The 19197-nt window shown below is 42.9% G+C and overlaps 1 protein-coding gene across 1 annotated transcript in view; it reads left to right on the top strand.

The window, feature by feature from the left end:
* Positions 1 to 16638, top strand: part of LOC139757466 (uncharacterized) — a 127988-nt gene extending 111350 nt beyond the window's left edge. Inside the window, exon 4 of the mRNA XM_071677991.1 lies at positions 16535 to 16638. Within this exon, the coding sequence (XP_071534092.1) occupies positions 16535 to 16638 (104 nt within the window). The remainder of the gene's footprint in view (positions 1 to 16534) is intronic.
* Positions 16639 to 19197: the final 2559 nt, after the last annotated feature.

Raw genomic sequence — 19197 nt, 5'->3', positions numbered from 1 at the left:
CCCACACTGACTCCCACACACACGCATAATGAACAACGACCAATACAGACTCCAACACACATGCCTTTTTAACAACCCACACTGTCTCCCACGCATGTGCTTTTTTTAACAACAACCAACACCGACTCCCACACACATACAAAATTAACAACAACCCACAATAACTCCCACACATATGCGTAATTAAGAACAACCCATACTGTCTCCCACACATATGCATGTTTAACAACAGCCCACACTAACTCCCAAAAACATGCATAATTAGCAACAACCACATTCACTCCAACACAGATATATGATTAACAACCCACACTTACTACCATACACATGCATAATTAACAGCAGCCCACAATGACTCCCACATACATGCATGATTAACAACACACACCACTCCCACACCCTTGCATGTTTAACAACAACCCGCACTGACTCCCACCCACATGCATAATCAACAAAAACCCACACTGACTCCCACACACATTCCTGATTAGCAACAACCTACACTGACTCCCACAAACATGCAAAATTAACAACCCACACTGACTCCCACACATATGCATCATTAAAAACAACCCACACTAACTCCTAAAAACATACATAAATTGACAACAACCCACACTGACTCCCACACACCTGCACAATTAACAACAACTCACACTGACTCCCACACACACCATGATTAACAGCAACCCACGATGACTTCCACAAACATGCTTAATCAACAACAACCCACACTGACTCCTATACATGAATAATCAACAACCCACACTGACTTCCACACACATGCATAATCAACACAACACACAGTGACTGTCACACCCTTGCATGTTTAACAACAACCCACACTGTCTCCGAGTATTGTCATTTTATTATACTTTGTCGCTGTTTCCCGCGTTAGCAAGGTAGCGCAAGGAAACAGACGAAAGAACGGCCCAACCCACCCACATACACATGTATGTACATGTATATACCTATACATGTCAACGTATACATATATATACACATACAGACATATACATATGTACACATGTACACAACTCATACTGTCTGCCCTTATTCATTCCCGTCGCCACGCCGCCACTCATGAAATGAAAACCACCTCCCCCTGCATGCGCGCGAGGTATCGCTAGGAAAAGACAACAAAGGCCACATTCGTTCACACGCATTCTCTAGCTGTCATGTATAATGCACCGAAACCACAGCTCCCTTTCCACATCCAGGCCCCACAGAACTTTCTATGGTTTACCCCAAACGCTTCACATGCCCTGGTTCAATCCATTGACAGCACGTCGACCTCGGTATAGTATACCACATCGTTCCAATTCACTCTATTCCTTGCACACCTTTCACCCTCCTGCATGTTCAGGCCCCGATCACACAAAATCTTTTTCACTCCATCTTTCCACCTCCAATTTGGTCTCCCACTTCTCCTCGTTCCCTCCACCTCTGAGACATATATCCTCTCGGCCAATCTTTCTTCTTTCATTCTATCCATGTGACCAAAGCATTTCAAAACACCCTCTTCTGCGCTCTCAACTACACTCTTTTTATTACCACACATCTCTCTTACCCTATTATTATTTACTCGATCAAACCACCTCACACCACATATTGTCCTCAAACATCTCATTTCCAGCACATCCACCCTCCTCCGCACAACTCTATCTATAGCCCACGCCTCGCAACCATATAACATTGTTGGAACCACCATTCCTTCAAACATACCCATTTTTGCTTTTCAAGATAACGTTCTCGACTTCCACACATGGTTCAACACTCCCAGAACCTTCGCTCCCTCCACCACCCTATGGTTCACTTCCGCTTCCATGGTTCCATCCACTGCCAGATCCACTCCCAGATATCTAAAACACTTCACTTCCTCCAGTTATTCTCCATTCAAACTAACCTCCCAATTGACCTGTCCCTCAGCCCTACTATACCTAATAACCTTCCTCTTAGTCGTATTTACTCTCAGCTTTCTTCTTTCACACACTTTACCAAACTCAGTCACCAGCTTCTGCAGTTTCTCACCCGAATCAGCCACCAGCGCTGTATCATCAGCGAACAACAACTGACTCACTTCCCAAGCTCTCTCATCCACAACAGACTTCATACTTGCCCCTCTTTCCAAAACTCTTGCATTGACCTTCCTAACAACCCCATCCATAAACAAATTAAACAACCATGGAGACATCACGCACCCCTGCCGCAAACCAACATTCACTGATAACCAATCACTTTCCTCTCTTCCTACACGTACACATACCTTACATCCTCGATAAAAACTTTTCACTGCTTCTAACAACTTGCCTCCCACACCATATATTCTTAATACCTTCCACAGAGCATCTCTATCAACTCTATCACATGCATTCTCCAGATCCATAAATGCTACATAAAAATCCATTTGCTTTTCTAAGTATTTCTCACATACATTCTTCAAAGCAAACACCTGATCCACACATCCTCTACCACTTCTGAAACCACACTGCTCTTCCCCAATCTGATGCTCTCTACATTCCTTCACCCTCTCAATCAATACTCTCCCATTTAATTTACCAGGAATACTCAACAAACTTATACCTCTGTAATTTGAGCACTCACTTTTATCCCCTTTGCCTTTGTACAGTGGCAATATGCAAGAATTCCGCCAGTCCTCAGGCACCTCACCATGAGTCATACATACATGAAATAACCTTACCAACCAGTCAACAATACAGTCACCCCCTTTTTTAATAAATTCCACTGCAATACCAACCAAACCCACTGCCTTGCCGACTTTCATCTTCCGCAAAGCTTTTACTACCTCTTCCCTGTTTACCAAATCATACTCTCAAACCTTCTCACTTTGCACATCACCTCGACCAAAACACCCTTCTGTGCCACTCTATTAGCAAACACTTTCAACAAACTTTTAAAATACTCCCTCCATCTCCTTCTCACATCACCACTACTTGTTATCACCTCCCCATTAGCCCCCTTCACTGAAGTTCCCATTTGCTCCCTTGTCTTACGCACTTTATTTACCTCCTTCCAAAACATCTTTTTATTCTCCCTAAAATGTAATGATGCTCTCTCACCCCAACTTTCATTTGCCCTCTTTTTCACCTCTTACACCTTTCTCTTGACCTCCTGCCTCTTACTTTTATACATCTCCCACTCATTTGCATTCTTTCCCTGCAAAAATCGTCTAAATGCCTCTCTCTTTTCTTTCATTAATAATCTTACTTCTTCATCCCACCCCTCACAACCCTTTCTAAATCTGCCCACCTCCCACGTTTCTCATGCCACAAGCATCTTTTGCGCAATCCATCACTGCTTCCCTAAATACATCCCATTCTTCCCCCACTCCCCTTACGTCCTTTGTTCTCATACATAATTGACACCAACCCACTCTAACTCCTACCCATCCAGAATTAACAACAACCCACACTGACTCCCACACACATGCATAATCAACAACAACCTAAACTGACTCCCACAAACATGAAAAATTAACAACCCACAGTGACACCCACACATATGCATAATCAACAACAACCCACACTGACTCCCACACACATGCATGATTAACAACAACCCGCACTGACTCCCACACACATGCATGCTTTACAACAACCTGAGCTGACTCCCAAACACATACATAGTTGACAACAACCCACACTGACTCCCACACATATGCATGATTAACAAAAACCTACAATGACTCCCATTGCAAATGCATGAATAACAACAACCCGCACTGACTCCCACACACATGCATAATTAACAACAACCCACACTGACTCCCACACACATGCCTGATTAGCAACAGCCCACACTGACTCCCACAAACATGCATAATCTACAACAACCCACACTGACTCCCATACACATGCATAATTAACAACAACTCACACTGACTCCAACACACATGCATAATTAACAAAAAAACACAGTGACTCCCACACACATGCATATTTGACAACAACCCACATTGACTCCCACACATATGCATAATTAACAAAAACCCACACTGAATCCCACACATTTACATAATTAACAACAACCCACACTGTCTCACACGCACACGTATAATTAACAACAACCCACACTGACTCCCACACATACTCATGAAAAAAAACAAAATGACTCCCACACACATGCATAGTTAACAACAACCCGAACTGACTCCCAAACACATACATAATTGACAAGAACCCACACTTACTCCCATACACTTCCATGATTAACAAGAACCCACACAAACATAATAATAACATTCCACACTAACTCCCACAAAACATGCATAATCAACAACGACCCAAACTGACTCCCACACACATGCCTGATCAACAACAACCCACACTGACTCCCATACACATGCATGATTAACAACAACCCACACTAAATCCCACACACATACATAATCAACAACAACCCACACTAGCTCCCAAACACATTCATAACTGACAACAAACTACACTGATTCGCACATACAGTCATGATTAACAACAACCCACAATGACTCCCACACACCTGCATAATTAACAATAATCCACACTTGCTCCCACAAACATGCAAAATTAACAACCAACACTGACTCCCGCACACATACATAAACAACCCACACCGACTCCTACACATATGCATAATTAACTAAATCATACACTGACTCCCACACACATGCATGTATAACAACAACCCACTGTGGCTCCCACACACACACATATAATTAACAACAACCTCCATTGAGTCCCACACATATGCATAATTAAGAATAACCCACAATGACTCCCACACATATGCATGTTTAACAACAACCCACACTGACTCCCACAAACGTGCATATATAACAACAACCCACACTGACTAAACACATGTACATAATTAAGAACAACCCAAAATGACTGCCACACACATGCATAATCATGAACAATCCACACTGACTCCAACACACATACATAATTAAGAATTGCCCACATTGCCTTCAACACACATGCATGATAAACAACAACCCACACTGATTCCCACACACCTGTATGATTAACAACAACCCTCACTGACTCCCACAGACACGTATAATTAACAGCAACCCACACTTACTCCCCCACACATGCAAATTTAACAAAAACTCACACTGAATCCCACACACATGAATGCTTAACAACAACCGATACTAGCTCCCACACACATACATAATTGACAACAACCCACACTGACGCCCACACTCATACATGATTAACAAGAACCCAAACTGACTTGCACACACATGCATAACTAATAACAATCCACACTGAGTAGCACACACACATGCATAATTAACAACAACCCACACTGACTCCCACACACATGCATCATTAACAACAATCCACGCTGACTCCCACAAACATGCCTAATCAAAAAGAACCCACATTGACTCCCACTCACATGCTTAATTTACAGCAACCCACACTGACTCCCACTCATATATACATGATTAACAGCATCCCGCACTGACTCCCACAAACATGCATAATTAACAACTGCCCACACTGTTTCCACATACATGCATGTTTAACAACAACCCACAGTGATTCCAACACACATGCATGATTAACAATAACCCACACTGACTCCCACACAGTTATGTATTCAAGAATTACCCACACATATGCATGATTAACAACAACCCACACTGACTCCCATACATTTGAATAATTAACAACAACCCACACTGACTCCCACATGCATGCATAATAAACAACAACCCACATTGATTCCCACACACATGCATCATTAACAACAATCCACACTAACTCCCACATTCATTCATTATTAACAACAACCCACACTGACTCCCACAAACATGCATAAATAACATCAACCTACACTGGCTCCCACACACATGCATAATCAACAACAAACCCACACTGACTCCGACACATATGCATAATTCACAACAACCCACACTGACTCACACATATATGCATGATTATCAATAACCCACACTGACTCTCACGCATATGCATGATTATCAATAACCCACACTGACTCCCACACACATGCATGTTTAACAACAACTCACAGTAGCACCCTTACCCATGCATAAATAAGAATAACAACACGTTAACAAAAATCCTCACTGCCTCCAACACACTTGCATAGTTAACCACAACCCACAGCGACTCCCACAGATAAGCATGATTAACAACAACCCACACTGACTTACAGATATATGCATAATTAAGAACAACCCGCACTGACTCCCACACACAAGCATAATTAACAATAACCAACACTGACTCCCACACACACGCATAATTAACAACAACCCAAACACAGACCCACACATGCATGTTTAACAACAACCCACACTGACTCCCACACACATGCATAATTGAGAACAAAGCACACTGACTCCCAAACACATGCCTATTTGAATGCAACCCACACTGACTCCCACACTGACTCCACAACCTACACAGGCTCCCACATATATACATAATCAACAACAACCCAAACTGACTCCCACACATATGCATAATTAATAGAAAACCCATAATAACTCCCACGCACATGCAAAATTAACAATAACCCACAATGACTCCCACACACATGCATAATCTACAAAAACCCTCGCTAAGTCCCATACACAAGCACAATTAACAAAATCCCACACTGACTCCAGCACACATACATATCTAAGAGCAACGCACACTGACTCCCACATATATGTATGCTTAACAACCACCCGCACAGACTTCCACACAAATGCATAATGAACAACAACCCACAGAGACTCCAACGCACAAGCCATTTTAACAACACACACACTGGCTCCCGGCACATGCATGTTTAACAACAACCCACACCGACTCCAACACACATACATAATTTACAACAACACACGCTGACTCCCACACATGTACATGATTAAGAACAACCCACACTGTCTCCAACACATATGCAGGTTTAACACCAACACTAACTCCTACACACATGCATAATTAACAACAGCCCACACTGACTCCCACACATATGCATGATTATCAATAACCCACACTGACACCCACACATATACATGATTATCAATAACCCCCACTGACTCCCACACACATCCATGTTTAACAACAACCCACAGTAACACCCTCACCCATGCATAAGTAAGAATAACAGCACGTTAACAACCCTCACTGACTCCAACACACGAGCATAGTTAACCACAACCCACAGTGACTTCCACACATATGCATAATTAAGAACAACCCGCACTGACTCTCACACACAAGCATATTAGACAATAACCAACACTGACTCCCAGACACACGCATACTTAACAACAACCCAAACACAGTCCCACACATGCATGTTTAACAACAACCCACACTGACTCCCACACACATGTATAATTGAGAACAAACCACACTGACTCCCAAACACATGCCTATTTGAATACAACCCACACTGACTCCCACACACATACAAAATTAACAACAACCTACACTGGCTCCTACATATATCCATAATCAACAACAACCCAAACTGACTTCCACACATATGCATGATTAATAAAAACCCACAATAACTCCCACACACATGCAAAATTAACAATAACCCACAATGACTCCCACACACATGCATAATTTACAAAAACCCTCACTAAGTCCCACACACTTTTATAAATAACAAAATCCCACACTGACTCCAGCACACATACATATTTAAGAGCAACGCACACCGGCTCCCACATATATGTATGTTTAAGAACCACCCACAGTGACTCCCACACACATGCATAATTAACAACAACCCACAGAGATTCCAACACACAAGCCTTTTTAACAACACACACACTGGCTCCCGGCACATGCATGTTTAACAACAACCCACACCGACTCCAACACACATGCATAATTTACAACAACACACGCTGACTCCCACACATGTACATGATTAAGAACAACCCACACTGTCTCCAACACATATGCAGGTTTAACACCAACACTAACTCCTACACACGTGCATAATTAACAACCCACACTCACTCCAACACACATATATGATTAAAAACCACCCCATACTGACTCCCACACACATGCATGACTAAGAACAATCCACACACATGCATGAGTAATAACATCCCACACTGACTCCCACACATATACATTATTGACAACAACATACATTGACTCATACACGTACATGTTTAACAACAACCAACACCGACACATGCATAATTACCAACAACCCACACTGACTCTCACACACTTACATGATTAACAACAACCCATACTGCCTCACACACACACATATGATTAGCAACTCACACTGACTCCCACACACTTACATGATTAACAACAATCCACACTGCCTCCCACACATATATACAATTAACAACTCACACTGACTCCCACACACATGCGTAATTAACAAAAACTCACAATAACTCCCACACATTTGCGTAAGTAACAACAACCCACAGTGACTCCCATACACAGGCATAATTAACAACAACCCACACTGACTCCCAAACACATACATAGTTGACAACAACCCACACTGACTCCCACACACATGCATAACTAACAAAAACCCACACTGACTCCCAAACACATACATAGTTGACAACAACCCACACTGACTCCCACACACATGCATAATCAACAACAACCCAAACTGACTCCCACACACATGCATAATTAACAACAGCCCACACTGACTCCCACACACATGCATAATTGATAACAAACCACACTAACTACCACACACATGCATAATTAACAACCCACACTGACTCCCACACACATGCCTGATTAACAACAACCCACACTGATTCCCACAAACATGCATAATCAACAGCAACCCACACTGACTCCCACACACATGTATAATTCACAACAAATACTGACTCCCACTAACATGCAAAATTAACAACAACCCACAGTGACTCCGACACACATACATACTTAACAACAGCCCACACTGACTCCCACATATATGCATAATCATCAAAAGCCCACACTCACTCCCATTACACATGCATAATTAATAACAACCCACACTGATTCTTACACATATGCATGTTTAACAACAACTCACACTGACTCCCACACACACGTATAATCAACAAAAACCCACAATGACTCCTACATACATGCATAATTAACAACAACCCACACTGACTCCCAAACACATATATAATTGACAACAACCCACACTGACTCCCACACACATGCACAATAAACAACAACCCACAGAGATTCCAACACACAAGCCTTTTTATCAACACACGCTGGCTCCCGGCGCATGCATGTTTAACAACAACCCACACCGACTCCAACACACATGCATAATTTACAACAACACACGCTGACTCCCACACATGTACATGATTAAGAACAACCCACACTGTCTCCAACACATATGCAGGTTTAACACCAACCAACACTGACTCCTACACACGTGCATAATCAACAACCCACACTCACTCCAACACATATATATGATTAAAAACCACCCCATACTGACTCCCATACACATGCATGACTAAGAACAATCCACACACATGCATGAGTAATAACATCCCACACTGACTCCCACACATATACATTATTAACAACAACCTACACTGACTCATACACATACATGTTTAACAACAACCCACACCGACTCCTAGACACATACATGATTAACAACAGCCCACACCGACTCCTAGACACATGCATAATTGATAACAAACCACACTAACTTCCACAAACATGCCTGATTAACAACCCACACTGACTCCCACAATCCTGCGTAATCAGCAACAACCCACACTGATTCCTATACACATGCATAATCAACAACAACACACAATGACGCCAACCACACGCGCATCATTAACAACCCACAGTGACTCCCACACACACATATATAATCAACAACAACCCACACTGACTCCCACACACGTGCATAATTAACAACAGCCCACACTGACTCCCACACACATGCATAATTAACAACAGCCCACACTGTCTCCAACATATAGGCATAATTAACAAAAGCCCACGCTCACTCCCATTACACATGCATAATTAACAACAACCCACACTGACTCCACACACTTACATAATCAACAACAACCCAAACTGACTCCCACACACACGTATAATTAACAATAACCCACAATGACTCCCACACACATGAATAATTAACAACAACCCACACTGACTCCCACACACACGTATAATTAACAATAACCCACAATGACTCCCACACACATGCATAATTAACAACAACCCACACTGACTCCTACAAACATGCATAATTAAAAACAACCCACACTGACTTCCACACACATGTATGCTTAACAACAACTCACACTGACTCCCACACACATGCCAGATTAACAACCCACACTGACTCCTACAAACATGCAAAATCAACAACAACCCACACTGACTCCTACAAACATGCATAATTAAAAACAACCCACACTGACTTCCACACACATGTATGCTTAACAACAACTCACACTGACTCCCACACACATGCCAGATTAACAACCCACACTGACTCCTACAAACATGCAAAATCAACAACAACCCACACTGACTCCTACAAACATGCATAATTAAAAACAACCCACACTGACTTCCACACACATGTATGCTTAACAACAACTCACACTGACTCCCACACACATGCCAGATTAACAACCCACACTGACTCCTACAAACATGCAAAATCAACAACAACCCACACTGACTCCCACACACATGCATAATCAACAACAATTCACACTAACCTCCACGCACATGCATAATCAACAACCCACACTGACTCCCATACACATGCATAATTAACAACAACCCATACTGACTCCCACACACATGCAAAATTTGCAACAACCCACACTGACACCCACACCCTTGCATGTTTATCAACAACTCACACTAACTCCCAAACACATACATAATTGACAGCAACCTACACTGACTCCCACCTACATGCATAATTAACAACAACCCACACTGACCCCCCCACACATGCATCATTAACAACTCACAATGACTTCCACAAAAATGCAAAATTAACAACAATCCACAGTGACTCCCACACACACGCATAATTTACAACAGCCCACATTGACTCCCACACATATACATATTCAAGAAAAACCCACACTGACTCCCACACACATATGCATGTTTAACAACAACCCACACTGACTCCCACACGCTTGCATAATTAACAACTCACACTGACGCCCACACATATGCATAGTTATCAACAACCCACACTGACTCCCACACGCATGCGTTATTAACAACCAAAACCAACAGTGACAAGGAACAACGGAAAACGTTTTTCCTTTTAACGTGACCAGGATCATATTCCTTATGGTATCTTCCAACATACAAAAAAGCAGTTTTTATATGTTATCTATTCTTGTTATATTGTGCATGGGTTGTAAAACTGTGTATGGGTTGTAAAGCAATGGAAGGGTTGAATACAGTATGAATGCTTTGTAATAGTATGTTGGATTGTAATGGTGTGCAAGGGTTGTAATAGTGTGCATGGGTTGTAATACCGTGCATGGGTTGGAAGACTTTGTTTGAGTTGTAACTGTTCATGGGTTCTATACGCTGTGCATGGGTTTTAATGCCGTGCATGGTTTGCAATTCAGTGCATGGGTTGTAATACTACGCCTGGGTTGTAATACTGTGCATGAGTGTTAATGATATGAATGGGTTGTAATGGTATGCATGGTTTGTAATACCGTGCATGTGTTGTAACTCCGTGCATGGGTTGTAATACTGCGCATGGGTTGTAATACTGTGTCTGGGTTGTAATACTGTGCATGGGTTGTAATACTGTGCATTGGTCTTCAAACTTTGCATGGGTTGTAAAGCTGTGCATTGGTTGTAATACTGTACATGAGTTGTGATACCGTGCATGGGTTGTAACACTGTGTATGGGTTGTAACACTGTGCATGGGTTGTGATAGCGTGCATACCTTGTAACACTATGCATGGGTTGTTACACTGCATGGGTTGTAATACCGTGCATGTGATGTAATACCGTGCATGGGTTGTAATACTGTACATCGGTTGTAACACCATGCATAGTTTGTAATACCGTGCATGAGTTATAACATCGTGCATGGGTTGTAATATCATGCATGGGTTGTGATACTGTCCCTGGATTGTAATGGTGTGCTAGGGTTTTAATGGTGTGCATGGGATGTAATACCGTGCACATCTTGTAACACTGTGCATGAGTTGTAATGCCGTGCATACCTTGTAACACTGTGCATGTGGCGTTACACTGCATGGGTTGTAATACCATGCATGGGTTGTAATACCGTGCTTACCTTGTAACCCTGTGCATGTGTCGTTATACTGCATGGGTTGTAATACCGTGCATGGGTTGTAATTCTGTACATTGGTTGTAACATTATGCATGGTTTGTAATACCATGCATGGATTGTAATACTGTGCCCGGGTTGTTATGGTATGCATGGGTTGTAATAGTGTGCATGGGTTGTAATACTGTGCATGGGTTGTGATACCGTGCATGGGTCTTAAAACTTTGCATGGGTTGTAATACTGTGCCCGGGTTGTTATGGTGTGCATGGGTTGTAATGGTGTGCATGGGTTGTAATACCGTGCATACTTTGTAACACTGTGCATGGGTCGTTACACTGCATGAGTTGTAATACTGTGCATGTGTTGTAATACCGTGCATGTGTTGTAATGGCGTGCATGGGTTGTAATACCATGCATGGGCTGTAATACTGTGCTTGGGTTGTTATGGTGTGCATGGGTTGTAATAGTGTGCATGGGCTGTAATACTGTACATGGGTTGTGATACCGTGCATGGGTCTTAAAACTTTGCATGGGTTGTAAAACTGTGCATTGGTTGTAATACTATACAATAGTTGTGATACCGTGCATGGGCTGTAACACTGTGTATGAGTTGTAACACTCTGCATGGGTTGTGATAGCATGCATACCTTGTAACACTGTGCGTGGGTCGTAACACTGCATGGGTTATAATACAGTGCGTGGGTTGTAATACTTTACATGTGCTATAACGCTGTGCATCGGTTGTAGTACCGTGCATGGGTTGTAATACCGTGTATGGGGAGGAATATCGTGCATGGGTTGTAATGCTGTGCATGGGTTGTAACATTATGCCTGGGTTGTAATACCGTGCATGCGTTGTAACACTGTGCATAGGCCATAACTCTGAACATGTATTGTGATACTGTGCATAGGTTGTAACTCTGAACATAGGTTGTAATACTGTGCATAGGTTGTAACACTGTGTATGGGTTATTAAAAATACTGTGCTTGGGTTGTAATACTGGCCATGGGCTGTAACACTTTGCACAGGTTGTAATACTATGCATGGGTTGTAGTGCTGTGTATGGGTTGTGATACTGGCCATGGGCTGTAATATTGTGCATGGTTTGCAGTACCGTGCATGGGTTGTAGTACTGTGCATGGGTTATATCATGCATGGATTGTTATACCGTTCATGGGTTGTAATACTGGGCAAGGGCTGTAATACCATGCATATGTTGTAATACCGTGCATGGGTTGTAATACTGTACATGGGTTGCAATATGATGAGTGAGTTTTAATACTGTGTATTGGTTATAACACTGTACATGGGTTATGACACTGGGCATGGGTTAGAACACTGTGCATGGGTTATAACACTGTGCATGGGTTATGACACTATGCATGGGTTATAACACTGTGCATGGATTATAACGCTGGGCATGGGTTATAACACTGTGCATGGATTATAACACTGTGCATGGGTTATAACACTGGGCATGGGTTATGACACTGTGCATTGGTTATAACACTGTGCATGGGTTATGACACTGTGCATGGGTTATAACACTATGCATGGATTATAACACTGTGCATGGGTTATGACACTGTGCATGGGTTATAACACTGTGCATGGATTATAACACTGGGCATGAGTTATAACACTGTGCATGGATTATAACACTGTGCATGGGTTATAACACTGTGCATGGGTTATGACACTGTGCATTGGTTATAACACTGTGCATGGGTTATGACACTGTGCATGGGTTATAACACTGTGCATGGATTATAACACTGGGCATGGGTTATAACATTGTGCATGGATTATAACACTGTGCATGGGTTATAACACTGGGCATGAGTTATAACACTGTGCATGGATTATAACACTGTGCATGGGTTATAACACTGTGCATGGATTATAACACTGTGCATGGATTATAACACTGGGCATGGATTATAACACTGGGCATGGGTTATAACACTGTGCATGGATTATAACACTAGGCATGGGTTATAACACTGTGCATGGATTATAACACTGTGCATGGGTTATAACACTGGGCATGGGCTATAACACTGTGCATGGATTATAACACTGTGCATGTATTATAACACTGGGCATGGGTTATAACACTGTGCATGGATTATAACACTGTGCATGGGTTATAACACTGTGCATGGATTATAACACTGTGCATGGGTTATAACACTGGGCATGGATTATAACACTGGGCATGGATTATAACACTGGGCATGGGTTATAACACTGTGCATGGGTTATAACACTGTGCATGGATTATAACACTGGGCATGGATTATAACACTGTGCATGGGTTATAACACTGTGCATGGGTTATAACAATGTGCATGGGTTATAACACTGTGCATGGATTATAACACTGGGCATGGGTTATAACACTGTGCATGGATTATAACACTGTGCATGGATTATAACACTGGGCATGGGTTATAACACTGGGCATGGATTATAACACTGGGCATGGGTTATAACACTGGGCATGGGTTATAACACTGTGCATAGGTTATAACACTGTGCATGGGTTATAACACTGTGCATAGGTTATAACACTTGGCATGGATTATAACACTGGGCATGGGTTATAACACTGTGCATGGATGATAACACTGGGCATGGATTATAACACTGGGCATGGATTATAACACTGTGCATGGATTATAACACTGTGCATGGATTATAACACTGGGCATGGATTATAACACTGGGCATGGGTTATAACACTGTGCATGGGTTATAACACTGGGCATGGGTTATAACACTGTGCATGGATTATAACACTGGGCATGGATTATAACACTGGGCATGGGTTATAACACTGTGCATGGGTTATAACACTGTGCATGGATTATAACACTGGGCATGGATTATAACACTGTGCATGGGTTATAACACTGGGCATGGATTATAACACTGTGCATGGGTTATAACACTGTGCATGGATTATAACACTGGGCATGGGTTATAACACTGGGCATGGATTATAACACTGGGCATGGGTTATAACACTGGGCATGGGTTATAACACTGTGCATGGATTATAACACTGTGCATGGATTATAACACTGTGCATGGGTTATAACACTGTGCATGGATTATAACACTGGGCATGGGTTAATAACACTTGGGCATGGATTATAACCATGGTTACTGTGCAGTGGTTATAACACTGGGCATGGATTACGGGCATGGGTTATTATAACACTGTGCATGTGTTATACCACTGTGCATGGGTTATAACACTGGGCATTGGATTATAACACTGGGCATGGGTTATAACACTGGGGCATGGGTTAGAACACCGGGCATGGGTTATAACACTGTGGCATGGATTATAACACTGGCTATGGGTTATAACACTGTGCATGGATTATAACACGTGCATGGGATTATACACTGGGCATGGATTATACACTGGGCAGGGTTTATAACCACTGGGCATGGGTTTATAACACTGGGGCATGGTTATAACACTGTGCATGGATTATAACACTGGGCATGGGTTATAACACTGTGCATGGATTATAACACTGTGCATGGGTTATAACACTGTGCATGGATTATAACACTGTGCATGGATTATAACACTGGCATGGATTATAACACTGTGCATGGATTATAACACTGTGCATGGATTATAACACTGGGCATGGGTTATAACACTGTGCATGGGTTATAACACTGTGCATGACTGTAATCAAAGATAATATCAGGACGCATCACAAGTCAGTATGGAAGACATTACCTGGACGAGGTAGTGTTTGGTTACCACACATTTCTCATTCTGATTATAACACAAAGGATCTGGACACAAATGGGAACTTATATAATTTTCTTTAATGTATAACATTATACCTGTCTGTGAAGACGGAAAATTTGATTGGTATTTTGCTTGGGTTTAGCATAAGGTAGGAAGTCCAGAGGGATTCGAATATGGTACACTTCATACAAGATCACTGACGATATCTTGGTCCTGAAGGATAAACATGTTATACTGTCATGTTATTTAAATACTAATATATCTTACTTTAAACGAAGGAAAACTCTGTATGCGCGTTTATGTTCAACACAGGTTTTTAAGTGAATATTATGAGATAATTTGAGGTATGTTGTCCCTTCTCTTAACCTCATATATATGATATATTTTGTTCATGACTTGTCGCAATTATTATCATACACCGTCTATGTTACGCTCCAGGTTACCATCTCAACTCTCCTGCGTTCATTCCAGTAACTTGGAAATGTAAACTCCTTTGGAGTGAAGAGTTCTTTGGTCCGTGGGAACACACTCAGCATCCATGAGGATCTGGTCCACTAGGATCTCTTCCACTAGGGTCTGATCCACTACGTCTCTTCCACAATAGTTTAGTTCACTAGGAAGTGGTCTACTTGGCTGTGGTCCATTAGGGTGAGGTCCACTAAGCTGTGATCCACTAGGGTACGGTCCACTGGTGTCTGGTCCACGAAGGTTTGATCCAAAAGGGATCCACTTGTGTGTAATACACTGTGGTCTAGTCCACTAGGATCCGGTCCACTAAGGGCTAATCCACTAGGTTCTGGCCCACTAGAATTTGGTCCACTAGAGTGTGGTCCACCATAGTGATGTCCACTACATTCTTATCCACAAGAGTTTGGTCCACAGGAGTTTGGTCCACTAACGTGAGGTCCGCCAAGGTGTGTTCCGCCAGGGTCTGGTCCAGCAAGATCTGGTCCATAAGGGTATACTCCACAATGGTATGATCCACAAGGGTATGGTCCACTAGGGTACGCTCCACAAGAGTATGGTCCACAAGGCTATGTACCACTAGAATATGGTCCACTAGGGTATGCTCCATGAGGATATGGTCCACTAGGGTATGGTCCAATAAGGTATGCTCCACATGGGTATGCTCCACTAGGATATGGTCCACAAGGGTATGGTCCACTAGGGAATGCTCCACAAGGGTATGATCCACTAGGATATGGTCCACTAGGGTACAGTACACTAGGGTATGCTCAACAAGGGTATGCTCCACTAGGATATGGTCCACTAGGGTATGGCCCATAAGGTTATGTACCACTAAGATATGGTCCACTAGGGTATAGTCGACACGGATATGCTCCAATAGGATATGGTCCACAAGGGTATGCTCCACTAGGATATGGTCCATTACGGTATGGTCCACAAGGGTATGGTCGACTTGGGTATGGTCCACAAGGGTATGCTCCACTAAGATATGTTCCACTAAGGTATGGTCCACTAGGGTATGCTCCACTGGGGTATGCTCCACAAGGGTATGGTCCGCTAGGATATGGTCCACTAGGGTATAGTCCACAAGGGTATGCTCCAATAGGGTATGGTCCATAAGGTTATGTACCACTAAGATATGGTTCACTGGGGTATAGTCCACAAAGGTATGCCCCAATAGGATATGGTCCACTAGGGTATGGTCCACAAGGGTATGGTCCACTAGGATATGGTCCACAAGTGTATGGCCCATAAGGTATGTACTACTAAGATATGGTCCACTAGGGTATAGTCCACAGGGGTATGCTCCAATAGGATATGGTCCACTAGGGTATGGACCAAAAGGGTATGGTCCACTAGAATATGGTCCACAGGTGTATGGCCCATAAAGTTATGTACTACGAAGATATGGTCCACTAGGGTATAGTCTTCAAGGGTATGCTCCAATAGGATATGGTCCACTAGAGTGTAGTCCACAAGGGTATGCTCCGATAGGATATGGTCCACAAGGGTTTGGTTTACAAAGGTTTGCTCCATTAGGATATGGTCCACTAGGGTATGCTCCACAAGGGTACACTCCACTAAGATGTGGTTCACTAATGTGTGATCCACTAGGGTATGGTTCACTAGGGTACGCTCCACAAGGGTATGCTCCACAAGGGTATGCTCCCCTAGGATATGGTCCACTAGAGGTATGGTCCACTAGGGTATGCTCCACAAGGGTATACTTCACTAGGATGTGGTTCACTAAGGTATGGTCCACTAGGGTATGCTCCATTAAGGCATGCTCCACAAGGGTATGGTCCACTAAGGTATGCTCCACAAGGGTATGGTCCGCTAGTGTATGCTCCACAAGGGTATGCTCCACTAGGATATGGTTCACTAGGGTATGGTCCACTAAGGTATGCTCCACAAGGGTATACTTCACTAGGATGTGGTCCACTAAGGTGTGGTTCACTAAGATATGCTCCACAATGATATGCTCCACAAAGGTATGCTCCACAAGGGTATGCTCCGCTAGTCTTTGGTTCACAAGGGTCAAGTCCTCAGGGAGGATATGATCCACCAGGGTCTGAGCCACTAGGGTCTGGTCCACAAGGATCTGATCTATCAAGGTTTGGTTCATTAGGATCTGATCCAACAGGGTCTGGTCCACTGGGGGTTGATCCACTAGCGTCTGGTCCATTGGAGCTTGGTCCACTATGGTCTGGTTCACTCTGATCTGGTTCACTAGGACCTTACCCACTACAGTTTGGCCCACTCAGATCTGGTCCATTACTGTCTGATCCACTTCTCTGGTCCATTAAGATTTGGTCCACTCGGTTCTGGTTCACCAGGAACTGTTCCACTTGCTTCTTTTCTGCGAGATTGTCCACTAGGGTCTGGTCGGTCCACTAGGGTCAGTTCAACACGTTGTGATCCTCTAGGATATGGTCCACTAGGGGCTGGTCCACTCGTATCTGGTGCACTGGGGCTTGGACCACTAGGGTGTGTTCCACTCTGATTCAGAACAATAAAATCTGGTCCACTAATGTGTGGTCTACTGAAGGGCTGGTCCACTTAGGTTTTACTTAATAGAGTCTGGTCTAGTAAGGTCTAGTCCGCTAGGGTCTGGTCCACTAGGATGTTTTCCA

The sequence above is a fragment of the Panulirus ornatus genome, chromosome 26 (assembly GCF_036320965.1).
Source record: "Panulirus ornatus isolate Po-2019 chromosome 26, ASM3632096v1, whole genome shotgun sequence".
Classification (NCBI taxonomy): domain Eukaryota; kingdom Metazoa; phylum Arthropoda; class Malacostraca; order Decapoda; family Palinuridae; genus Panulirus; species Panulirus ornatus.
Note: the sequence above shows the minus strand (reverse complement) of the source record. Positions and strands in the feature narration are given on the sequence as shown.